The following is a 26,944-nucleotide window of genomic DNA, read 5'->3' on the forward strand; positions in this document are numbered from 1 at the left end:
TTTTGAATCATTGCACACATATTTATGAAAAAAAGCATTTAACAAGAGACAAAGGCTGGTTATTTGTTCAACATATATTATGATATAGATACTATAACTACTTGGCTAAATATAAGTGGATTATAATGACACTGAAATATGGCAAGGCACATGTTAGCATAAAAACATCGACACAGCTGTGAATAACTCATTTGGCTCCTGGGTTTCTTTTCATAGTGGCTACAGTCACGTCTGTATTAAAGTTCAATATCAAAGGTGATGTATCGTCCTGACAGCCTCCACGGACCGAGATCTTCTCCATGATGGTGCTTTCAACACAACGAAGACAAACTAGCAGAAAGGACAGAGCATTACATCTGTGCCCTGACACCTTTACCATTGCTCTCTTGAGGATTTCACCATTTTTAAGCATTTCACTGAAAGCTATTTCCAAAAAAACGAAAAGGTCAAATACTGAGTGATTTCCCACAGTGCAGCAGGGATACGATAGAGCTGCCATGGTTTCTCAACTCAGGTTAATCCAAAACCATTCCTTGTAGTGTGGAAATAAAGAGCAGATATAACGGAGCTACAATGAAGAGAAGGAACAAAGTAAATATGGACAGAGTGCATTGTGGGACCTGGTTACTCATCAATGCAAGAAATCTTACCATCTCTACAGAGATAGGTCACGTTAAGTATTTTTTCCCTTGTTTCCATTGGTGCGGACGTTCTGTGTGATGGAGAGATTCCTCCGAGCCTTGAAATGCACTTAAGGATAAAACCTTTACTTTACAGTAAACACACTGCGTCCCCTATGGACACGGCTTCCCTCATGGTAGTGCAGCTCTAAAGGATGGCCGTAGAAAACAATATGTTACTATACAAGAAGGCACAGATACATTTACACGAAGATACGTTTTAAGCTGCCCACTCGGTACGAAAGGCACAAGGAAAATGTGTATATGGTCGTGATGCCATCATATAAATTAATGTTTGGGTTAATACACGTTTTAGGGCGTTCCTATGTAGGACCACAGAAGTCCATCCTTTGAAGTTGTGCATTTGATTTAGAACATACATCACATGCAGTAGATGGATGGGAGGATGTGTCATCTTTACGCCGCTACCTCGCTCAACGTCTTCATTTACTGTCTGGGTTTTTTTAGCATTTTGTTGTCCGTTCGAGGGCAACTTTGCTGCGACAGATGTGACGTTTTTGTTTGACTAAAGGTTTTGGTAACTGTTGAAGAGTGTAGAGCGGAGGCCCATGCATCATTCTCAGGAGCAATCTTTGAGAAAGCTTTCCCGTAAAACTACCTCACTGTTTGTAGAATAGAGATCATTCAGGCCTCGACTGTGACTCATGGACGTCTTAGACTCCTTTTTCTTCTCGCAATCACTGAGCATTCTGTTGAGATGAGTGCATGATTACAGTGCGGCGTGGTACGAAGAGTGATTCTATTGACGGACTGATTTCTTAAGGCTCATTGTCACGGGACTTCCAGTTTACTTTAAGTTCCATTACTGAATATAATAAGATGCATCTCAAAACGACCCTCGAGTACACGTCTGTATTAGCAGCAGCGCATTCAAAAGAACTCAACTGCAGCTACGCTTATTTTCAGTTTAAAAAAACAACAACACTGAAATGAAAAATAATGCGACAAATTCAAAATGCTGTCATCCCAGGCAGAAGTTTACAGGATGCAGAGCTGATGAGACAATCAGACGGGCAGTCGTTTCCTGACTGCTCTGCTTATTGCGGACATGTTTTCTGTCGGTCTTACGTTTATGTGTTTGACAAACCTCTGCAGCGTTTCTCCACTAAAGCACTGAACCTGCTGTACACGTGGGAGGGCGTGTGAGCCAGCGAGGCTCTTTTGGTGAAACGAATACTACCGGTTGGATTACAGATTGTATTTACATCAACCACATCTAAGAGTTTTCATTAAAAACATACAGATTATTTTATCTGTAATAACATTGAGTTGACGTTACAGCTGTGCTTTCAGGTCGCTGTCACTTTAAGTGATTTATTTTCACTGTTTCTTTAACAAAGATGATGACGACATCTTTGAGAAAAGGTCATCATCAACGTTTAGAATGATTATATATATATATCTTCTAGTATTTTAGGTATTCAAAATTGGGAGATGAATGAATGTCTCAGACGTGACAACACCTGGTTTCCCTCATAAAAACCTATTTCTTTGGCTGTTTGGATCTACTTGACCAATCCTCCTAGCTGGCTCAAGCTCCATCCTGCTAAACGCACTTGTGGCTTTATACTTCATTATTACTATAGTGTATCTTCACTCAAAACTGACGAGCACAGCTTTTAAACATTACAGACTGGACAGAGTATAAACGATATAAAACATTATGAATAAGGCTAAGCACGAGAGTCTGTGGATAAGCGCTGATACAGGCCAACGATACTGAGTTTTGGCCTGCGAAATAACAATGCGGCGTGACTCTACTCCGCCAGGTACACGGCCACGTCCTGAGCAGGAGTGGCAAAAACCCCACTGAGTTCAGCGGAGACTCTTTCATCCTGCTGGAGAGAGCAGAGAGGACACGAGGTCAGAGGAGGTGCTCTCTTCTTAGGGTCAGTTCATTAAATCATTTACAAAATAACAGAATGTGTTTACCTGAGTCTGTTGGTGGCATTCCAGGTAGTGCTGAATGTTGAGCGAGTGCTCTGACATGCTGGGCGGGTTGATGTTGGTCTTCTCCTGGTTGATGGCGGACGTGCCCACCACGGACTCGCTGTGGCTCCACTGGAAGTAGCAGGAACCTTGAGGAGGACTCTGATCCAGGGACGCGTCAGCCCCCCTCAGGCCCGAGGAGCCGGAGAGAGCCAGGACGTCGCCTCCTGCTGGACTGGAAGCAAAGTGCTGGTCGAACATGCAGCTGCTGTGAGCAACTGCCTGGCTGCACGTCGGCCCTCCCGGCTGAGCGTGGTTCAGTTCGGCGACGCTGCTCGGCCACAGGCCGGCGTGTGGGAGTGTTTGGCTTCCGGGAGTTTGGCTGTGGGGTGCCGGCATCAGCTCGTGTCCGTTCTGCACGAGGCCGGCGTGAGGCGGCTTCTGCTGCCGGCTCTGCGGCCACTGCTGAACCTGTTGGCAGTGCGTTTCAAATGAGGGGCTTCCTTGTAGACACGTTGTGGCAAAGGGAAGGGGAAGAGTAGGTGTGCTGATAGAATTGAAGGCGTTGCTAGGAATCAGGGGGGGCAAAATGTCCATCACGCCGGGCGCAACGTTGTTTGGTTGCCGAGCAGAGCTCTGCAGTAACTCTCCGTTTGGTGCGATTGCGGGAGCCGGAAAACTGTTTTGAGGACACCGCAGAAGCTGGCCGGGCTGCGTCTGTGCGGAAATCCCCAGAGGGCCGCCCATGTGGCTGATAGGTGCCCGCCCACAGGACGGGAAAGGGGCTGAGGCGTCAGGGACAGTGAGCTCTGGGAGCTCTATAGATGGGCTGAAAATATCCCGGAGCTGCAGCTGTTGAACAGCAGGCAGGTTCGGGTCAGCCTGAGTAATGAGGGGGCCGAGGTGGGAGAGTTTCTGGGTGAATATCTGAGCAGACTCTGCAATCACTGGGCCGTTCATTGTTTCCTGCTGGCGAGCGTAGAGACCGTTCATCGGAGAGTACGTATGATCAGGGCTCGGTGTCTCAAACAACTGCGGCTCGCCGAGTCCGGCCTGGGTGAAGGCGTCCGGCTGGTTGTTGTTGGCCGCTGTGAAGCAGCTGGGAGGGCTGGCATCTCCCTTCTGCTTGAACAAAACAGTATCGATGAAGTCAAAGATGTCATTGGTGAGGATGCTGTCCAGCTCAGCCTTCACGTTGCTCTGCTGATCCCCGTCCTGACTTAATCTCTTCAGGGTATTTTCCCACTCCATCAGCTCCACGTCGCTGACGTCCAGATCCTGCAGAGCCGAGCAAAAGTCGCCGTCTTGAGCCATTTTCTCCAGGTTGTCGATCACAGCCATCACCGACTGTTTGGCCTCCTCCTTCACGACGACGGCGTCGCCCATCACGGCTGTGTCTCCTCTCTCCTGCCACGCCTCACCGGCCACGCTGACCAGCGCCTGGCTGTCCATGAACACCTGATCCATGGGCAGAGGGGTGTCCGGCACCTGCATGTACACCGATTGATCCTGACTCAGGAAGCAGTCCAGCAAAGAGCCGGGGGTCACGTCCTTCTTCATGTCTTCCACGTTGCTGAACATTGTATTGAACTGAAACTGCGAGACGTCCACGGAGGGGCCGGTGTTGTAGAGGACGCCCTCTCCTGTGGTGAAGCTGAAGGGAAGCTGCAGCATCCTGCGACGCAGATACTCCTCGCCCTCCGCGTTGCTGAAACGGACCAAATAGCACACGTTAGATTCCTGACTAAAGGTCAGACTCTTACGATTTAGAAACCTGGTCAATCCGCTGTCCTGGATTGTGCCATCTAATCATCATCGTAACCAATCGAGACACACACAGTTCAGTTATTAAGGATGAAAGAGGATGGAACACTCACACTAAAGCTCTCTGATATGCGATGATGAACTCAGGTCTTCCTCCTTTGTAGATCAGCTTGGCGTTGGACTTCACCCACACCCAGCCACCCGACTTAGTCAGGAGCCTGAACACAATCAGACCGGTCTCTCCTGTTTTAATCACTGCGATATGAAGACAACAACAACAACACATTATGATGGTTTATCCAGCAAAGCAGCAATAAATGTGCAACCAGGGCAGGAATTCCACCGACCGGCCCGTGTATCCCTCAATAACAAAAACACAGCCACAGATCGTTTATGCGTATTGTTCATTACCAAACATGTTATTAACTTTGTCTGTACAACAAAGTAGAAAATAACATCAATCTTACAAATATTGATTTGTAAATACCAATGAAATATTTTGAGAGATAAACAGCTGTATTCTCGATGCGTAGAAGTACACTCGGCTGCCTGTCGTCTGATTACCTCTTGCATCAAACAAACAATGCGAATGCGCATCAAACACCAAATAATATTCATATTCAATGTTAAAGCCAAGTCAAAATCGCCGACGTACTGCGGATGTGGCTGTCGGCGCAGTACATCATGTCGGCTGCGTGGATGAACTGGTAGCCGGAGCCTTTCATGCACAGCTCGATCTCTGAGTATCCCAGAATAATCTTCCCCCTGGAGGGACACAAAAGATGAACAACATTACGTTTGTTGAACTGGAATTCATTTCAGTCGACAAGCAACAGCTGAACACAGCGGAAAGGGGAGCGTCTAAAGGTTCTGTTGCACGCTTTATTTAAAATGATACTTTAATTATATTTCACTTAGGTTTGCAAAGAAAGGAAGGATTTGTAGCACCTGCTATCAACGCCCATGGGTGTGAAGTCCAGCTTGTGCTTGGTTTGGAAGAGGAGCATTTTGGCTCTGATCTCCACGATGGTTGGCGGCTGGACGGGTACAGCGATGGCGAAGAGCGCCAGCTGAGGTTTGTTACAGTTCCCGTTGGAAACCTTCTGGCCGTGGACGTACTTCAGCCGCCCCTGGAACTTCAGCGCCTGGTTTGGGTGAAAGAACATCAAATCATTCATAAAGCCTCTCGCCATGAGGGCATTATTTGGCACAGTAGCGCAGGCTCTCAATCAATACGGCAAACACAAGCTACGCTCCTGGCTAGGAGACTCATGCTGCTTCAATGGAAGGAAACATGTCCCCCAACTTCCAACCTATGGATTAGAGATCTTATGCATCAAAAAGTTGTTATGCTACAAGAGGCTGTGCCTGCAACTTTTACACCATTTGGTTCCAGTTGTGGGTCGGGCAGAAAAGATGGACGCCACGGACATTTCAGATGTGCAGAAACAAGCCGTCCTCTGTGTTCTTTGTGTGTTTGTTCATCGTTAACACTTAATTAAAGTAAGAGCTTAGGGTTACTAGTGGGACGGGGTTTTGGTAAAATGTATGTTGTTTATGAGATGAGTTTTCTAATTCCACCTCATGTTTTGACAACAGAACCAGAAACATTGTACTGACGAGGAAGCCGGAGGAGTTGTCCAGGAGGCAGCGGAAGCGACACACAAAGCTCCTCTCCAGGAAGGACGAGTTCTCTGGGGGAAGCTGATCGGGACTGTACATCACCGTGCTGCCGGCACTCTGCAACACTGAGAACAGCAGATAGAGATCACCCTCTTGTCTGGTCCACACACACACACAGAGAGAGGTGGAGGCTGAGCTCATCTTTACTTTTCATTCACAGTTCTTACCGTCTCCGCCCGCGGCAGCAGACGGGGGGTTCAGAGCGAAGTGGAGCTGCTGTCTGAACAAGGACCGGTCATCGGTGTGGATGAGCTCAAACACACTCTGGTGAACCACGTCCGACTGTCGGCAGAGGAGAGAACACAACACGTGGTCAGCAATTCAGCTCCTTTAGACATGAGGTGCTGGTTTGAATAATTCAAATTCCCTCTTACAGTTCTTGACTTCCCTGTTCAATCATTGTATCTCATAAAACCTCATCTCACCTGATGAAAGCCCAGGTAGTCCTTGACGGTGGAGGAGACGTAAAACACCGATCCGTCTGACGTGACCACCATCACGAACCCGTTCAGCGCCTGCACGAGGAACAGACAGTCAGTCGACGCTCATAAAGCACATGCGTACACTTTAAAGTTTATTTTTCATGGCATCTCATTTTAGCTTTTTACTTTAATTCATTGGAATGTCAACTTTTAAGTTATTACTTTTGTGCATTTTGGAAAGTTGCCACACCAATTAAAAAGATGAATGAGATTGTAATCTTTGGATACATGTATTGTTACATTGTAGCTGTGTGTGAAGGGGCAGCGGGGGGGTGCAGGGTTTCATCTCTTCATGCATCAGACAGGAAACAGGCTCCTCTGATGCTTCCACTAACTAAAGAAAACTACAAAAACTACAGATCTGACTTGCATGTAGTATGTTATGATTTAACTTCCAGCTGTTTCAAAAATAATTACAGATTAAATCTCATTCTGTCAAAATAAAATCTGAAATCCTGCTGCCTGTTGATAATCCCAAAATAACTCCACCAGCTGCTGATTCTCAAAGGAACCTTTGTGTTTCACAATCACAGCCCGTTGTGTTCATGAGGAGGAACAGAGTGTGACAATGTTGCTGACAGGTGAGCGTCAATAAACGAGGCCGGGGCCCTCGACAAAGTGCTGGTTTTGTTAGGAGCCACAGAGCGTGGCCCGGCTTTGGCAAGAGGCCCCAAGACCAGCGGCCTCACCTGTCAAAACTTCCTCCAGCGCGGAAAGACCTGGATTAGCTCCACACAATGCAGCTAGCGCCCAAATAAACAAAGTCTGCCTGGGCATCTGTGCACCTGCAAGCCTCGGGACGTTGACTTATCCATCAGGCCGTGGGACTTTCTTCTACGTACAGCAGTCACATTCAACGCAACGGTTTAGAGGTGTGTTTACACTCTTTCTTGTGTCTATTGTGTGTGTGTGTGTGTGTGTTTGTGCTCTTGGCCTGTTGTGATCTGTGTGTGAGAGGTCTGGTGCTGCTCTCTCGTACAGGCATCTGACCTGGCTTCATGACCCCGCTCCTCCTGACCACCGCTTACAGAGGTTAGCGATGGAGAACAGGCCTTTCTTTCAGGGATGGGGAATTCCTCTTTCTACATTTTAAATGGCATTTAGTTTATGCAACTACTGCAGGAGAATAGTTACCGAAACCAAGAGAACAAGAGAGAAGTAGTGAGTTTAAGCGTGTTGGGGATAGAAACCAAAGCAAAACTCATTATGGTTCTTCATTTTATTGAAATTTAACGCATTTTTTAACGCATTTTTATCTAATGCAGTTTTGTGTAGTATTGTAGTTTGTATGTGTGTGCAGGAACTACAGTTGCAGGAACCCGGTTGTCCTGCATGGAAGGACTGCAGCTAGCTTCATGAGACGACACTCTGATGGTTGTCAGAAGAGCGTCACAACAAACACGCTGACTAGGATCCATGTCGAAGAGAAAGATGGTTTTCAGAAGCATCTAAAAGTTACAGTATTTGCTGCTTTCTGTTCAAATAAAAGCTGAAAGTAACGAGCAGTACGACAAATAATAAACGTATGACAGAAGTTACAAATGTGACCTTTTAGGATACATTTACAAGTAGTGTGTGAATGGGTGCCCCCCCACACCTGGGCCCAGTGTCTTACCTGGAGCAGCAGGTCCCCCTCAGAGAAGCCAGAGGTGTCCATGCTGTTCCCGTTCTGCCCGTTCACTCCAGAGAACATCAGGCTGCTGCTGGTGTTCATAGTCGCTGCAGAGAAAGGTGACAGAGTGGAGAGCAGGGGTCAGCAGAGCTAAAACATCTTCATGATGATTCTGTGTGACAAAGGATTGAAGGTGTTGAAAGGCTCGGGTGGGGGCTAAAAGATGAATAGAAATAGAAAAATGGATCTTCTATTTGACGGATACAAAGCACACAAGCAGGTTTGCTGTTGTAATACATGGGTTGAAAATGTCACTGTGTACGTAGCACAGTGCATTGGGAACAGACCATGCTTCTTTGAAACACATCACATGGCAGCGACATCTAATCTTTGCATCTTGCCTGAAGACGGCGCATGTAGAGGGCTCGATTAATAAACAGGCTCTACGCACACGGTGAGGCCTCTAAAGAGGCCCGTCCACACACGTGACTCTACTCAACCCAGTGCAGAGCTCCTGGGACAGGATTGGCGTTCACCTGAGCCCGTTTAACCGTTTCCAGGTAAGGGATTACAGAGAGCCTTGGCACCGTGTCTGCTTGCTATATTAGGGAGATGAGTGAGCTGCGTTCAGAGTTTAGGCAGGAATTGCATCACTTTGTTACTAACACCAAGTACAACAACTCCTCAGCTCCACTGTTTGCCTTGGCTTCATGTTGGCAGAGTGACTCAGCCACTGCCGAGAGCCTTCTCACTGCTCACCATTGTTCTCTGGGCAGCCCCGCCGTGTCATGTCATGTTTAAAATGCTCCTCAGAACTCACAGGAGTCATGCTATTATTCTGAGACGTTGACATGAGGAATCATTTTGCATGTGTGTAGAGTAGAGCGTGCTTCAAGCCTGGATACGATGCAAAAAACATGCAGATCTCTGTTGTCTGTGGCTCAGTAGAATAAGCCCTCTATTGACCAGCCGCCACTGGTTAATACATATCTGAATGTAAGATCATGAGTGAGCAGCAGCAGAAGAAAAAAAGCTCTACTCGAGCCAGAAGACAGGTTTTCTCATTGCTGGAGAACTGATCTAGCAGCCTGCATATCTGCACACACACACACACACACAGACATAACACACACACACACACAGACATAACACACACACACACACACACACACACACACACACACACTCGGGCCTCTTGCATCTGCCCCTGGGGTTTTATTTTTGTAAGCGATAGTCGACAAGAGCGCTTCCCTTATCTGGACCGCCACCACAGGAAAATCCAAGGATACGGCCTCTCCCAACCCGTCCGTCCAGCCCTGTCACGCTACTTCTCTTAAGGAGGGAAGCGGTCTGAACCCTGAACGCTCAAACACTCCCCACCTTTCAGCGAGAACTCACACAGTGTTTGCACAAACACACAGACCCGCACAGCCCGTACAATCACACGACGACGCGCCACACAGAGCTGCAGGTCTGACACACAACGCCATCCACGCCATTCACGACCACTGTCAGCGTGAAAGGAGAGTCACCATGAAACTTCGCCAGTTCATTACTCACACTAAAATAATCATCTTTTTTATTACATGTTTTCTGAAAATGTGTGTTTAAATATGCAAATGAGGCGTTATCTAATGGTGACTGTTGGTGAATTCAGGAAAAATCTACAGACACAAATAAACAAAGTAGTAAAATGAAGAGATGAATGTGTGTTTTGGATGTTTTCCTCACACTTGTCTGAAAGGAGAAATGTAATGGAAGCAAAGTAACTGACCGGTGCATGAAAAACACTGTTGTTGCCTGCAGTGTCTCGCCCTAAGAGCTTGACCAGAAGTGGGAAAGACATTCCTGAAGTCCGTGGGAGGCAGTGAAGGAAAAACAAATCGAACCTACTGTACACACCACCTTCACAGAGCAGGACGGGCTGTATACACAATGTATACATAATGTATTCAGCTCTGTTTGAGATCAGTTAATGGTGTCTGATGGTGTTTGTGTGTGAAAAGACACTGAAGATGTGTTCTCATTCACTGAGCTGGTGGTGGTCTCGCTGTTGACATCTTAACTGATTTACAGCTCAGCCTGGGACGTCCTGCATCCATGCAACACTAAATAGATCATTGTAGTGCTGATTAAAGGATTAGTAGATCAACAATTTGTGATATGCATAAATCATTTAAAGTTATTTATCACACAGAAATCCGTTCTCTTTCCTTTGTTTCATAGAGACCCCCAGGTCTCAGTGGTGGGATTTGAACCCATGAACAACCTTGACGGCAGTAAGTCTTGTCTTTGATGTCTTATAAGTAAAAAAAAAACAGCAAAAGAAACAACTTCACATTGTGAAATGTACAGTTTACGGCTCTTGGCTAAAACAGCCCCTGTATCGTACTAAACAGCGATTATATGCTCTCGTACCAAACATTTAACAGATGCCCGAAAAGCTTCTTCCAATACTTTCAAAAAGTGAAATCTGACACCAAGAGGGGGTCACTTTTCAGCATCAGAACTGTAGCTTCCTGTTTCAGAAGGCAAGCCATTATAGGATCGGTTAAGTGCAGAGCATGCCTTTGATGCAAGACTCACTCCAGGCAAACATCCCCGTCACTCAGGGAGCGAGGCGGGCTTTAACAGGACTCGACGTCTTTTCATCATGCGGCAATTAAGTGAAATCCAAAGAACTGTGAGGAGCCGAGGAGGAGATTATCGAAATGCGATCTCGTCTGATTACTCAGGGAAACAAGTTAAAGCAAAAGGAAAACAAGTCGGAGTGTGAAGCAGTGACGGGGAAGCCTGGAGCACTGAACAGTGAGAATAAAACACAGACCTCACTAGATGGACTCGTATATTAAGTCTATGAAAAACTAAACTTCATCTTGAAATGCTGTTGAACTACTGAAAGTTGAACTAAAGAAGAAAACAACTACACCGGGTCTCCTTGAAAGTGTTAGCATGTGTTATGGAGTCGGGACACGGTTGAAACTGTGGAGAGAAAAGGGAAATGTTGTCACGGGTTGGAAGTCTGCCAGATCCAGAGAGAGTATAAAGCATGCCGGCGATGCACATAGGGGAATACTATCTTGATTTGAAAACATTTAGTTCCAGCAGATCCTGTACAGAGATCGCTGTTCTCACGCGGATGTGCAGGAAAGGGCGGCGCTCGTAACAAATAACAGCCAATGAGCCGGGTCACAGTCCGTCGGTTCAACCTCCCATTAGCCTCTGGATGAATGTCCCTGTTTACAACAATGACTTTAGGGGAAGGAAACAGCCGCAGCCTTTTTATGATCAGACAAGAATGTCATCGAGGCATGTCAAGGAAAAGAGGGAGAGAGCCGCTTTGGAGGGAAAACAGAGTTTTGCACAGGTTTATTACAGCTATGGATATACTTTGTAATTTAAAAAAAAAAAAGAACAGGTATGTTAAAAAGGTCAGAATGTTAGTTTAAAACATTCAAACTTACTGTGAATGGACCATACGGTTCCCCGATTAGTGGCACAGCAAACATGCCGAGGTTACTCTAAATGAAATAGCATTTTGACCGACTGAGCTTCAACAGTTTGTTTGAATTTTGCATATTCCTTCCCTGCTGTTAGTTAATGTTAATTTAGATTGTATGGACGTAGTCGAGGTTATCTGTTTTGGAGAAGGTGGCCACTTCCTACGCATTGGCCCTTTGGATGCTGTCGTTTCGGGCCCCCCAAGAGCTCTCTTGAGTGACCCCTGTAGGTTTTGAAAAGGCTTGTGTGCTGCAGCACAGAGCCCACGAGCAGAGACTGAGATCAAACAAACACTGATTCTTTACTATTCAGGACACAATGTGTTCTGCTGGTGGCGGTGGGGGACACTGGGTGCATCTGTTCTTGTAATCAACACACACTCGGCTATTTCGGGCTGTCTGGGCTCCTGTTATCGGCTGGAAAAGTAATGTCGTCGGTTTTAGGACTGGGCACAGACACAGAGGAGAAAACAAAGCAGAATTCAGGTTGCTGCGATAGGCGTGCTGAGATGATTCCTATCAGTGTGCAGGCGGTGATCAGAGCTCTGAGGGGAGGAGGTAGAAATACCAACTTTGCCTTCTACAAGATGTCTAAGGTTAGCCAACAGATAGAGAGTTCTTGGATGTTGAAGCTATTGGAAATATATGCAAATTACACTAAAGTCTAACTTACACTCCTAGATAGAAATATTTATATTATCAAATTCCTTCCGAACCCTAAAAGAGTGTAATCAAGAGCCTTAAATAAATGAAATAATGCGTGTTTCTGTGTTTCTGATCCCCCAACCAAACTCTGAGTGGGGAAGACGGCCCATAAACAAACACGAGCACTTTTGGAAGACTCTAAATGTCACAGAAAGCCTTGGTGGGCGAGCTTGGCTCCGGAGCCAACATCGAAACCGGGAGAAAAAAAGAAAGAAAGAAGTCTGGGTACGACGAGTGATGCAGCGCTGTGGTTTCTAGAGCTGGAGGGTCGGAGAACAAACCTTCCAGAGAATGGAAATTGGGGGGAAAAAATGAAAACATGATTAAATCTGTCTCCCAGCGGTTGCTTGCATTCTCACGACATACTGAAAGGCGAGTCATGAATCCGGAGCCAACAGGCGACTTCTGTCAGCCCAGAGAGACGTCCTCCTCTCACATGTTATGATACCGAGTTGACAGGTGAATCACGTCCAGGTTTTAAGTGCAAGTCCGGGCTTCTACCGCTAACATACTCTGCTACGAGCTGCAGACCTTCTCCAGGACTTAAAGATGTCGTCCTCACCCCTTTCTTCCTTCTGTTACACTTGTGTCGTGTGGACGGGTTTGTTCGTACATGGTTCAGATATCCCCAATACCAAATTACATCAAATTATAGCACACGATACAGGGTTACCACATCAACTGTGATTGCTAACAGGCCCTGGATGTTTTCAACGGAACTTGGAGAGCAAATACACATTTTTCAGCAGCAGCGAGCAACAAGCCTTTCAAAATATCCAGCGCTGCCTCATAAAGTCACGCTATGAGGCCGAACAGTCCAGTCTGAAGAAAAACAGAAGAAAAAAGATCTGCCATTCAAGGCAGCCATACATAGCTCATTTCATTATCAGGTCTTGAAATCTCGCTCGTATCCACAGTCCTGCTAGCTAAATAACGCAGCTAACAGCTAACGTGTGCAGGTAGCATTGAGTTACATTGTGATGGGTTCAAGCTCGACTCAGTGAAAATAAGGCAAAAGGTAAATAATAACGCTATCATCAGATGTCCTCGACTCACATTGTGGAGGCGTTTACTGGCAGGAAGAGAGCTAACGAGATCATTTGAGTTTTTTAAACTTTGACCAGCAGTGAGTGTACCGTCTGTGTGTCTGTTAGCAGAGCAGCTGTAGCACCAACAGTTCTGTGCACGTGTTTCAGCTACGACCGTGTTTACAGGCACACGACGTATTAAGGGCCAGTGGGCCACCCTCACACTTTGGTTTGGTTCTGCTTTCAAGGTTTTTTCTCTTTCTCTAGTTTTCACAACTAAACCAGGGAGACCGTCTTCAGTCTCTCGTTGAGAGTTTAGAGTCCGACTTCTGGGTCTAGTTTCAGCATAAAAGGGAAGCACAGGCTCAGTGATAAACATGCTCTATTATGGAACAAGTGGTGTCTATCCCATATCATGGCACATGTATGTATCTGGCCATCTGCACCACCAGCAGATGAGCGTTTCCACACCACATGCCACCATTCACCTCATTGTCCGTCCTCGTTAATACTCTGACGTCACAAGAGCTGCAACCAAGTCACAATAAGCAAACGTGATTTCTAAACGAACTGATCGAGTGTCTGAGAAATCAACACCCGGGTTGGAATAAACAGTCAGTAACCTGATTTACTGAAGACGACGTCAGAGCTGTTTGATGACAGCAGACGCACACGATGCTGCAACTCAATATCCCACCTCATAATGAACGACACATTGTTTTTTGGCTTCCACTGTGCACTTCAAACAGCCGTGTCTCTCTCACACACACACACACACACACACACACACACACACACACACACACACACACAGTTGGCGTGGCTGACACTGCATATCTGCAGGCTGTCTAGAACGTGTTTGACGCCTGTAAAAGCGTTCAGGGGGCTGTTCTGTTTTAATCCACACCCTGATGCCTCCTCCCCGCAGCAGACAGGCGTCTATCCTGTGCTGGACCTGTTCGTACTGGACGACTGTCGCGGGTTCATCTGTGATTGTTGCCGTTAGTGGAGACTCCAGTCTGCAGTGGAGTTTGCTCGCTGCAATTTACTGCTAAACCGTAGAATTATGTACAATTGCTTTGCATAATTACAAGGTAGGTTTGCTTTCTCTTGTTCTCTTATCACCCACACATGGACGCCGGCTCTCTCTCACTTTCTTCCAGGCTGGGTCGGATATCGGTGACAATGGGGCCGATCTATAGAGAGGCGAAGTCCCTCCCCTTCCAGTGTCCCTATGGGACCCATCACCAATAAGGTCTCATCGTGGTCCACAGAAAAGGGCGGGACTTTGGCCTCTCCATTCAATTCAAAACTCAATGTTTTACTGTATACATTATGTACTGTAATTTTAATTCCTATTTTACACATCCAAATGCATCTACAGGTGTGCTCCATTGATTTCCATGAAGCTACGGGCCTCACATGAGACAGATGGAAGACAGAAGCTGGTGTATGTCTTCTTAACACCGGATCCGACATCATTGCTTGGAAAACGCTAACAGCTTCGTTGACTCCATGTTCCTGGGCCTCTTGAATGTCCTGTTAAAGCTGAGATCATTTAATAGACCTGACAAACTGCACGACGTGCACAACTCAGACGACATGTGAACACGTGACTCTCTGTAAGCTCTCACTTTAAATGTAAACATACCACAGATGCTCTGTTAATGCCACGCTTCAAACTCGTCTCACACACTTCCTGTTCTTCCAGCTAACGGCTATTTACTCGTGTTTCTGCTCTCAGAAAACAATGAATATCTTGAATAGTAGAGAGACGATAAGCACTGAAACATAACAGCTGAAACATAATGATAATTGACCGATCCGGTAAGCGACTCATTTCACCCAGAGTAATGCTGTCTGCTTGTATCAATAACTAGATTAGTTTATGTCTAGTTACATAAACCAATGAGCGACATACTATTTCATCAATACCTTCGGTCGTATTACCTGCTAATCTTGTGGAATGGTACACAGTGAGCGAGGTCTACGGTGACAGAGCAGCAGTATTTATGGGGGTGATGGGTTGCATATGGGCTGTTAGATGGGACATGTGATTGTGATCGCTACAGGCCACAGGGCGTCTATTCAGAGAGCCGGATCACTGCCAATGTCAAACGAACTGGAGGAGACGGTGAGACGAGCAGAGGCACAAACAAACCAGCTGCAGGAGGACGTCTGCGATGCACAAAGCTGCACAAAGAAGAAGAACAAAGTGACAAACCGTCAAAATCTCCACGCCGGTCTGAAGATAACGACGACAGCTGAGTTTTAAAAAAAGTTTTATTTCAAAATGTGCCGTTGTAGCGTTTCCAAGAGTCTATTAGTGGTCAAACTCAGCACCATTACCGCAGACCTTTAAATCAGCTCACACACCTTCAACAGTTTCTGTTTTCCAATGTGAATTACAAAGACCTTTCATTTCTGTTTTCTGTGGCTGATGCAACCTTAGTGCGGGATGTTTTTGGTTGACCTTTGCCTCGAGCGTTACGGGAGAAAATTAAGACGGTGGGAGAAAAATGGTTGTGTTGGTTAAATGAGGAGGACGGCATGCTGTGATTGGTTAAGGACGGTAAAATGCCAAGAGGAGTTCAGGAGAGGAGGAAGCTGTCAAACGTTTCTTTTAAAACAGGATCTGATGCATAAAATCAGAAAATGCATGCATGCCCATATTTGCATCAGGTTTATAGAGTGTCAACTGTCAAGCACACTTTCTTTCTTTCACACTGGCACCATTTGAATTGATAGGGGTGTAAACCGCAACGCGCACTGAACTGAACTTTAGATACATTATTCACAAATAAATCTCTCTCTTAATTTCTCAGTTTTTCCTGTCTGGCACTATAAAACCATGTTCTGAAATATGCACGAGGTGCACACATTCTCACGCAAAGTTCCTCATTTATCAACACACATTTACGTGTGAGAAAGTTCATGTGCGTCAACGAAACATCTGGCCCCAAGTGTTTGATACGGCTCCGCTGATGCTCCACATGTGCTGTCTGTCCATTTATTAATACCGTCGAGGAAAACCACGTTGAACCTGGTTTTTGCATGGAAAACTAGGTTTTTATATTTAAATGCAGGTAATGAAAGCTGGTGCAGAGTTTCCCATAGATTAGAAAGGTCCTGTTGTAAATGCACTGGAGCAGAGTTTATAGAAACGACTACATGATGGCGCAACTACAGCCTTTCAGCCCATCGAGCCTGTATAGCAAAGAAAAGTAGGCAAGAGGTTGTGAGAACAAGCAGCGCTGGAATGTCACGAGTCTGATGACTACACGTCCATTCACCCCCGATGTTCACACTGCTAATTACAGTCTGCAGCCACAGATGTTTCAAATGCATTTGGGCTGTTTGTTACGTTTATATTTTCACTGGGTTTACATCGCATGTAATAACAGGTTGCACAAATCACATTATAGAAAGACGACTGCTATAACGTACTAGCACAACAATAAGGAAACTAAATAAGACTACAAAGATGTCTAATCCTGATAACATCATGGCGACCGAATACATTCTGTGCACATTTAGTATCGAAACTCAATCAGCTTTGTGGCTGGATTTACAAGAAAGACAGTACTGCAGCAGCTGCAACCCGTGCAAACAGGATTATGGTTATGAACACGGAGATGTCTGAGCCAGCAGGCTAGAAGCTAACGGTGCTAAAAGCGCTAACAACGACAACAGTGCTGAATGAGTTTCAATCTAACTGTGTAGAAACTGTGGGGAACCACGGGGTGGTCCAGCGGGTAAACACTATGAGCTCGCCAGTGGAACACACAGCTTCCATTGGAATGCCTCTACGCATTGGAACTGGTATCATGATGTTTTAAACGACCCCCAGCCCGAGCCACTACTCCGCTGGCCAACAAGCTAGACACTAAATCCAAGATTCAGTCGGGTTTTTTGTTGCGCACACAGATCCAGTGCAACATGTCCAGCTAGGAGATAGCACAGACAGAACAACGCACAGAAAATGCACCAAAAAAAGCAACGGAGACGAGTCACGGATATTGTAACAACATCAGTGGAGCCCCGAGGCAACCGGGCAACTTCCTCAGGAGCCTGTCTGCCAACACCTCGGCTAACATGTCTGTTTGAATCATCTCTGAGTGGTGGACATATTATATGTATGACTCACACATAACTGACTCATCATTCAAAGCCAGGGTGCCTGCAAGTTTAATCAACTTACAGTGTGGACGTGGATCTTAAGGCAAACAAAAGCGTGTTTCTTTAATTGTGACGATTGTAAGTGTTGCTGACAGAGAGGGTGGAGTAAAGTTACAAGTATCGAGGATGTGTTGTTTCCTAAAACCAGATTCCTGCATGCTTCACATTCCTGCCTTGGCTGTTAAACGCGCCGCCGGTGCATCTGCATGCGCCGCCGCTCTAGAAACCGCTTCCAGGTGCCGACCGATCCTCACCTTTGAAGTAGCTCTTGACCCTCAGGTAACCCACGCTGAGGCGCAGCACCGACAGCTTGTCCAGACGAGAGCGCACCTCCCCCAAGAAGGGCAGGAGGTCGGTCAGCCGGTCCAGCTCGCCGTTCAGCCGATCCCGGTGGCGCTTTGAAGGGTTCGACTTGATGACGTCATTGCTTTCAGAGGCCTTCTTCCTGTGGAGCGGGAGGAAAAACACACGGTCGGTTATTGAAGGGCCACATATGCAGAATGAGAAAGCCCGCCATCGAGACTGTGAACCAGGGCTGATTCAGTTCAGGCCTGGTGAACCGGCTCTGCCTGAGCATGACATCTGTTGTGACACATTCCACATCAGACGTGAGCCGTTTTAACTCTCAGCAGACGGCTTTGAACCTACTATAAAAACACGCAGCCATGATTGTGACTAACAGTGCGGATCAGTCAACAGGATATCAGCTCCCATGATGAGTGTAGATAGAGGAATGAGGTCTTTAGTAGTAGAATGCACAATCAGCATTCTTCCAGATCCTCACGTTAGCTCGGCTCTCCATACAGAGCAGGTGTTTGATTGATCTGCGCAGTGACTTAACAGATCACACTGAACTCGGCTGCATAAAGGTTTTTCCCCAGGGCCGCTGAATGCACCACCAAGTCTGGAAGTCCAGCACCGTGAACCAGAGCCCTGGTCTTCAGGACTTCACACACTGCCGGAGGCATGACAAATAAACACGAGAATACTTTATACTTGCCTGCGAATATTTTGCATCTAAAACTATTCGTACCAGCAGTGATGCGAAATTGCAACCGTCAGTGCTGTTGAGATTCAATACAGTATCACACGATATAATATCGTGATAACCCCTCCTGACAGCTGCTGTTAAGCATAAAACAATAAAAACCTGCCTCTTAAATGTTCTACTGGTGGACTATCTGCGGTTCGTCTACTCGCCCACTGTCTGAAAGTGAAATAACGCCATCAGCCAACAGCTCCAGTCCACTTTCTGTCTCCTACAACACAGTGTGTGTTTGTTCCTCCAGGACACAATCTTCAGCTCACAATGAACTACACAGACGCCAGAATAGAAGATATAGAACGTTACCACAAGTCACTCCGTTGACTGCGTATATGTGTCGTTTGACAGAAGCATCTTTCACCATGACGGCAGCTTTATTCGCTCCGCTTCCCTTTCACTTAGTGAGACCACCCAACGCTGGCTGGAGATCCATGTCATTACTCACAAATCAGACACACATGCTGCACCGGGAGTGAGACCGAGTGTGAGTGAGAGGGTGTGCGGTGGGGACGCCATTCCTCCACCGCACACCTGCTAGGAAAAACACTTACGATAGGGAAGCTCTTTCCTGCCGGGAGAAGAATGGAGGATAAGTAGCAACTCAAAATGTGTATCTCATAATGTATTTTCCCTAATTTTGAACTTTTTTTATGCATTTATTTAGTTCAGTGGTTGAATGTCGAAAGGCTTACATCCTGAAATGGGTGGGAAAGCGTAGCTGCCGTCTGCTCGCCTCCACCAGACCGGACGCTTTTATAGGCAGCGGTCGCATCTAGCAGAAGGAGCGAGGAGTCAGCCGGGGTAACGAGGTTATGCACCAATGAGACGAATGTGATGTTAATAAGCATGAGCCAATCCGTTGTTTAGTTTAACCAAGTTTAATGAACTAATCCTGACGAGCGCCAAGCCCTCTGCCACAAACGTGTCTTTAATGCACAAAGGCCTCTCTGTGTGCGCTGTGAAAGACATTAATAGCACCAATTATCAGGGTTAATTGGCTTAATTGGAAACGGTTGTTGTCATTTTATGGTCAGACTAAACATTCACGAGGCCTATAGTGTGAGAGTGAAAGCAGGAGTCTACAGCTGTTTGGACTGACAGCAGCAGGCTGACTGTTGCTGTCCAATCACAGACATGGACATGATGCAGACAGCCAATCATTGCATCCCTCTGTGAGACAGCTGAGCGTTGTCATATCTGTGGAGCTGCACTAACAGCAATGAGGATCAGGACCCAGCCAGAATAAATCTGTGTCATTTGATTTGATCTGTTTACATTAAAGACGCCCGCGCTGTGAAATGATTATTGATGGTATTGGATTTATGCAGCTGGGTGTAAAGTGTGCCAACACTGGACTGCATAGAAATGAGACATTTACTACAAATATCCTTAATATGATTACATTAATAGATGAGATATGAATGCTGTGTAGTAAATGCATGTGCAGACTTGTCTGGTTCCTGTTCTGACTGGAACAACAATTCAAATATAACCAATGCAACAAATATTAAAAAATGTTTAGATTTTGGGGTGCACGTTTTGCTCTCCTTATTTTAGTTTTTTTATGTTAAAATGTTGTTGCCACTGATGGCAACCAAGAGGCCACAAATTGTTTGCCAGTTCCTCCCCTCTTGCTTCTGAGCCCTGGTTTAAACAGAACCACTACAGTTGCGTGGCGTTCGCAGCTGTTTGGGAGCATAACCGGGCCTTTATGGGTCACTCTCAGACATGAGGCTCAGTCTTAATAAGTCAGATGTCCTTATTAGGCAGGAGTTTTCTCTGTTAAGATTTATCAACAGGAACCAATCAGTGATCTGTATCAGACTGGCCCAACCTAATCACATCAAAGCAGTTGGTTCCATCTATTAAAAGCCTCCTCCACTTCTCCAGGTCTATTTCTACTGAAGCATATCTGCCGTCTCAGCATATGAATTACCGACCCAAATTCCTCCCGAAATTTTTTTTCTCTTTATACCGAAACTTTGGTTAATGATAGGCTATAAAATGTCCTCCTCTGCCACTGAATAGTCAGCGGGGAATGAAGCCTGAACTTGATTGCTGGCTTCAGACCTGAGCTCTACCTTCTCTCACACACGGAGCCGGCCTGATCTCACTCTCAAGAAATGCCTCGCAGAGACAAAGGCCAGCATTCACAACCTTGTTTTCTCCTCCACCTTGATTTGCTGTGGATCACGGGGCTGAGCAGCAGACTTCAAGATGTCCATTGTAGGATGTTCTACCTCATCACTCAGTTTTCTATGTGGTTCCTTATCTCAAGAGCAACAGCGTAGAGGTCTGAACCCGCTCACCTCTGTCTCAGAGTCAAGGCGGCTCGCGCTGCACTCGGCCGTAATGACACTGACACACATTCGTCTGCCCGATCCAGAGCGATGACTCAGCGGCTCTAAAGGAGGAAAAAGCACGCTTTGCTTTCTGTACACGTTTTGGCTGCTGGAAAACACAGACTTCAAAATGTGGAAGGAGGAGAGTTTACAATAGCAGGCCTTGGTTCCAGACAGAGAGGCAAAGAAATAACATATGCTGCACGGAAACTTTAGGTTTTCTGTTACTTCAAAAAAAAAAAAAAATGTGGTAAATGTGGTCCTCTCCAGCTGCATAATACAGCGCAGAACTAAATTACGAAGCGGCATTCAAAAAAACAAATCAAGGACCACGTCGCCACAACATCCAGTGCATCCACTGCATCCAGTGCATCCAGTGCATTCACTGCATCCAGTGCATTCACTGCATCCAGTGCATCCAGTGCATTCGCTGCATCCAGTGCATTCACTGCATCCAGTGCATTCACTGCATCCAGTGCATTCACTGCATCCAGTGCATTCACTGCATCCAGTGCATTCACTGCATCCAGTGCATCCAGTGCATTTAGTGCATCCAGTGCATTCACTGCATCCAGTGCATTCACTGCATCCAGTGCATTCAGTGCAGAGGCCATAGCATGACTCACAGAGTAACGTATGTAAGGAGTGTTTGAAGCGTGTTGCAATGTGGATACAATTGGAGAAATTGGATGCAGAAGTTTCTATAGATGTTTCACAACTCCCATCCTCTGGGAGGGAGCGAGCCACAACCTCTGAAGAGATGACTTTGAAAGCACTGGCTGCAGGTCAGGTTTGCACCAAAACGGTTTTGTTTTTCTTGGGCTGGAACTGGTTTGGCCAGAGTAAAGCATTCTGGGAAGGAGCCGGTTCTTTAGTCCAATGAAGCGTGCTTCTTATTGTCACGCATGCAAAGTGGTTTTTTAAATACTTTTTAGGGATGCTGCTGGGATAGCACTCGTGTCTGGAAAAATGAGAGCACGTTCCCGGCATGAGCCATTGTTTAGATTACAGACACGCTTCAACACTTTGTCTCCAACGTTTACACACATCAGGGTTACAGGACGGGTTCTTCCTTCAGAGCACATCAACATGTGGAAGTACAGCCGGGGATCAGACCTCCTGCCTTACTGTTAACGGCCAACCAGCTCTACCGCCTGAGCAACAACGGCCTCATTTCATATCCATAACACCACACACTATAATTATAACATAACAAAACCTATATTTTACCTGAAGCTAGGTTTGGTGATCTAACACAGCTTTAACAAACACACCAAACTATAGTATTCTATCGTTAGCCGTGCACACAGCTTTATTTTTCATAAACTGAGACAGCTTTGTCCTGTAAGCACGTTGATAATAAAGTGTCTCACCGGAGTTTGTGAAGACTGCTCTTTGAAAACCAAACATAGGGCAAAGAACAAAGGGCAACTTTGTTGCCGGGAGTGTTTTGGTGTTGTGCCAAACCTCTTATCAGCATGTCTGCCTGTGTGTGTGTGTGTTTCTCACAATCCCTTTGGATTACTGTGCAAAGCACATTTACACTGCTTAAGAATATGATCCAGTCTTATTAAGGATTCCATTGTTTGCTAAAATAAATGCTTAGTCACTATGAAGCATATAATTCATAATCCACTCTCTCTCAGTGTTAAGTACACATTACCACTGTGCTCTCTGGGGGGGGGGGGGAGGGGCTACACACTATAATTAACTCATATTTCCACAGCAACCTGTCGGAGTGCTGCAACTGTTGAAGAACACGACTGCACCGGGCTGAGAGGACAAAGACACTCAAATGAGTTTCCTGTGTTGTCAGTGTGGTTCAGGGCAGTGAGGGCTGCCAGGCGGCTACTGGCAACCAACTTGAGAAATTGGCAACCTATTCTTGGCCACAATGTGCATCCAAAATAAATAATTATTTGTTTTCATATTTGTTGCATTAGTGATATTTAAATATTGGTGGAACCAGAAAGATGCTGTACGTGCGTTGTGTGTTTACTGGTGTGCACAACAGGCTTCTGTTCTAGAGACGATGGAGAAACTACATTCAGCCTTTTGGCCGTGAGGTGAAACGTTTCGACGAACACGTCAACATCACCAGCGAGTCTGTGAAAGTAACTCGACTGACAAAGACAAAAATGATCCTGCAAAGCAACGCACACATGACATGGAGACATGTGTTCACTATTAAGCTGACATATAACTGCATCAAATCTTAACTACTCAAAGTACAAGGTGACTAAGAAATGGCAACCATGTTTTCTGTTTCGGCGACCAAAATCTGAGGCCGAGTTTAAAAGTTAGTTTTGATTCCCTGGCAGTCAGCAGTGCTGCACTTCAGCTACAGATAGACAATTTAGCAAAAGCAATGCAATAAGTCACTGCCAGTTGTCCTTAACTTGTTAGTTTAGGAGAGTTGAGGTAGAAATGTGGGTTTTAATGACGACATGATGGTCACCAGTTTGGAACTTGTGAGTTTGCATTTTTCACATGTGAAGTTAAGCACATGACGCAGAGTTTAAGGAGTTAAATGCACGAAGACAATGTTGCTTGCATACAGACTTAAAAATAGCGACTGTTTTAGAATGGAAGGCTTCTTTTCCTCCTCTGGTGGTAGGTAGGATACGTTACACGGGTATGTTTATTTAATAATGCAACAGGATGCTCGGCGAAAGGAGACTGGCAACATACGCAGAAGGCGGAACGGTAATAAAAGAGAGAATTCTGGACGGGCAGATCTGCCGTGGAATGCCCCTGTGTAGTGACCACAGCTTTTTTTTTTTTACAGTCGGGCTCAATGGTGCCTTTGTGCAGCGGAGCCCAGCTGGCCGTCCAGGAAACCTCAGTCCTCGCTGCACAGCCCCACGTCTTCAGATAAACACAGACGTCTGCACACGGCCCACCGCCTTATTCTGGGACTTTACACTGGGAACGGCCTGTAACCGAGTCACACATATCTATGCTCCACTCCGCTGCCTCGTCTGTGTTCAACAATATCATTCTAAGTGTACATCTGTCCATCACCTACGTCATCGTAACGGCTTTATGTTATTGTCTTTACGTCCGTCTTTCACTTTTATCTCACTATATGTATTTTTTTTGTCACGGTGCTTCACCAATACAACAAAAAGAAGACGAGTGGACCCCCCCCCCCCCCCCGAAAAACAACAACAATATAATTTAAAATAACTGTTAAAGTACTGTAATTACATTTTAAAAGTACCGCTACGTTTCTACAAATATTGCTTATGTAAACAACGCTTTACTTGGATTTAGCTTGTTGTCTATTGTTAATCCCTACATAATGACAGACGTCGATCACTTTAATTCACATTTCAATTGTGACGGAGGGCAAGGCCTTCTGTTTACATCTAATTAATGTGGGTTTTAATGACATGATGGTCACCAGTTTGACAGTTTGACACCAGCTAAGCACATGACGCAGTGTTTACATTACATTAATGTAAACCAAAGGAAAATATGCCTTTACTTACCAGAAGGCTGGCGTTACTATAAGTTTCATTTTAAAGTTTGAAACTTTGGGTCAACGGACGTCCATTATTCACTCTCCTTTTAGCTCTATTTGGGTCTCCACCAACTCCTGAGAAGAACAAACAGCTTCTTGTACAGATGATTTATCAGATATTAATCATATTTATATTATTATTACATTTGTCTACCTGTCCCCTCAGAATTCTTCCTCTATTTTTGGACATTTACACCACAAAGTAATCTGCAGATTAATCAAAAACAAAACTATTGTTTTTTGTTTGTTTAAAACATACACATTATGCATTTAAAGGAGTACCACAAAATACTTCCTGGACAAGCTCAAACATTAACAAAGTTACTGCGTGTGTGTTAATACACCAATAACCAAACACTGAACAGAGTTTTAACTTATAGTTGAGTACATTTGATTATTGTATGAACGAAAACACTTGTACTTGTAATGCAATACTACTCTATAGCAGTATTAATACTTGTACAAGTTTGTGAAATAAACTTTAAAAAAGGTAAGAAACAAGAGGGTTAAAGAAAAAGGAGAGAAACAGGCAGTACAGCACACACACACACACACACACACACACACACACGCACGCACACACACACACACACACAGCACTGAACCCACAACGATGGAGCGCGAGGCCGTATCAGATTACAATAACATACTCGGATCCCGCGAGCCCCCCCCCTACCCCCCTCCGCCCTCCTCGGAGCATCGCGTGAGAGCAGCGGCCGAGTCTCCAACTTGATTGTGATTAATGCGCGAGGGCAAGATATCCATGCCAGATCCAAAGCTAGACGCATTCTTAAGGTAGTCCGCGAGAGTCGAGAAACAAACCCCCCCAAAAAAGAGAGATCATAATCATCAACACAAAAAACACAAGAGCACACTTCAGCGGGTGTTACTCCTTATTCTGATGTACTTTTGCTGCACAGTTATGGATATATAATCGATATAATAACGATACACGAGGACGAGGTCAACCTTAATTAGGTTTATTCTCATTTTCAAAAAGACGTCTGATTTAATAATCTAATTTATTACAACTTTTAAATAAAGCATAAACTCATTTTAACCACATGTGTTTAGTTATAAGCACATACAGTCTACGGTTATAACAGCAGCACTTTATTCACTGAACTGAAAGTCAGTTAGGCGGTCCGCATGGTGCGTTTACGTACCCAAATATACCTTTAGTTTAAAAATGTACGCTTATAGTTTCACAAACTAGGCAGAGCCACAACAGCTGAACGCATAATGCAAAGAGAAAAGCAACAGTTTTCTTACTGTTTGAGAACAGGCTTCTTCCTCTTCTTGTTGGCGTAAGACCCCGGGTTTCCCAACATGGTGTCACTTCGATTTTTACGCACGCAAACTTGAACGTTCAACGAGCGTTTGTTCGGCTAGTTCACTCCTTCGTTGCTGCAGCTTTTCTCCATCCGTGTACAGGGGTCAGTGTGTTTTAGTCCGTCGCGTTTGTTCAGCCAGCGAGTCAAACTCCAATGTTCAGAAGAAAAAAAAGGAAAAGAATAAGTTGCCGGAGTCCCGTGGAGGTTTGGTGCCGCGTTGCCAGTTCCCGTGGGCGGACACTGAAACTGACCTTGGTCGGTGGTGCGTTGAGGGTGAGATTGAGGCAGTAGTGCGAATAGAAACCGGTGAAGTTTTGTGTGAAGGGGGGGTGGGGGGGACAATTTAGAAAAGTTTGGCGCAGAATTCACCACAAGTCCAACCCATCCCCCTTCTTTGGATAAACAACGCAGCCTTATTATTATTATTATTATAGTCACTTTTTCCTCTCTCTCTCTCTCTCTCTCTCTCTCTCTCTCTCTCTCTCTCTCTCTCTCTCTCTCTCTCTCTCTCTCTCTCTCTCTCTCTCTCTCTCTCTCTCTCTCTCTCTCTCTCTCTCTCTCTCTCTCTCTCTCTCTCTCCTTGCACGGGGCGTTTTCAGGAAATGTGTATGAACAGTCTGCCAGAGCTGTGTTTTAAGGTGGACTGGAGTCGTTGTGACTCTCAGGCTTGTTTTACTTCTGCTTTTGTGTACTGCGATTTTTCTTCTTCTTTTTTACTTAGTTGGGAGAATATGTTCTTTGGCCGAGTTTTCTGACCACAGCAGGAAATGTTATAGAAATGTTTTCCAAATAGCTTCCATGACATCTGATGCACACATATCATATTGTTTGTGTAACTCACTACAACCTGGCTTTAGTGCTATTTTACCACTATATCACTGTATGCTGTTGTGACTTAAAGCTATTTAATCCATTACATACAACCATGCACTTTATTCTCAGTGGAGAATAAACTAATGCTTACACATCCATGATAACGGATTTTAACGGACACAAAAAAAATGAAAGTGACTGTTTTTAGAGAGTTAAAAGCCTTTATTTGGAATGTTAATGATTTACCTTTTTAGCACCAACTGGCACAGAGCTTCAAGCAATACAATGTTCAGTATGTACC

General features: G+C 45.4%; 1 protein-coding gene across 3 annotated transcripts; it reads right to left on the minus strand.

Annotated features, from left to right (window-relative positions):
* Positions 1–26,330, minus strand: LOC142970667 (uncharacterized). 3 transcript variants are annotated; one of them, XM_076111052.1, is made up of 11 exons: positions 25,769–26,330; positions 17,838–18,028; positions 8,175–8,278; positions 6,503–6,592; positions 6,245–6,359; positions 6,015–6,142; positions 5,343–5,539; positions 5,050–5,159; positions 4,508–4,649; positions 2,634–4,338; positions 1–2,536 (listed from the first exon to the last, which is right to left on the minus strand). In XM_076111052.1, exons 1-11 carry the CDS (start codon positions 25,825–25,827, stop codon positions 2,459–2,461), a joined length of 2,919 nt encoding a protein of 972 aa, XP_075967167.1. In that variant the 5' UTR covers positions 25,828–26,330; the 3' UTR covers positions 1–2,458. The 3 variants fall into 3 exon arrangements, with proteins under 3 accessions (XP_075967167.1, XP_075967156.1, XP_075967178.1); XM_076111041.1 differs by having other exon boundaries at positions 1–2,539; positions 25,769–26,329; XM_076111063.1 differs by lacking the exon at positions 25,769–26,330 and adding an exon at positions 24,465–25,086 and having other exon boundaries at positions 1–2,539.
* Between the last annotated feature and the right edge of the window lie 614 nt (positions 26,331–26,944).

The sequence above is a fragment of the Anarhichas minor genome, unplaced genomic scaffold (assembly GCF_050575085.1).
Source record: "Anarhichas minor isolate MPS153535 unplaced genomic scaffold, ASM5057508v1 ptg000004l, whole genome shotgun sequence".
Taxonomy (NCBI): Eukaryota; Metazoa; Chordata; class Actinopteri; order Perciformes; family Anarhichadidae; genus Anarhichas; species Anarhichas minor.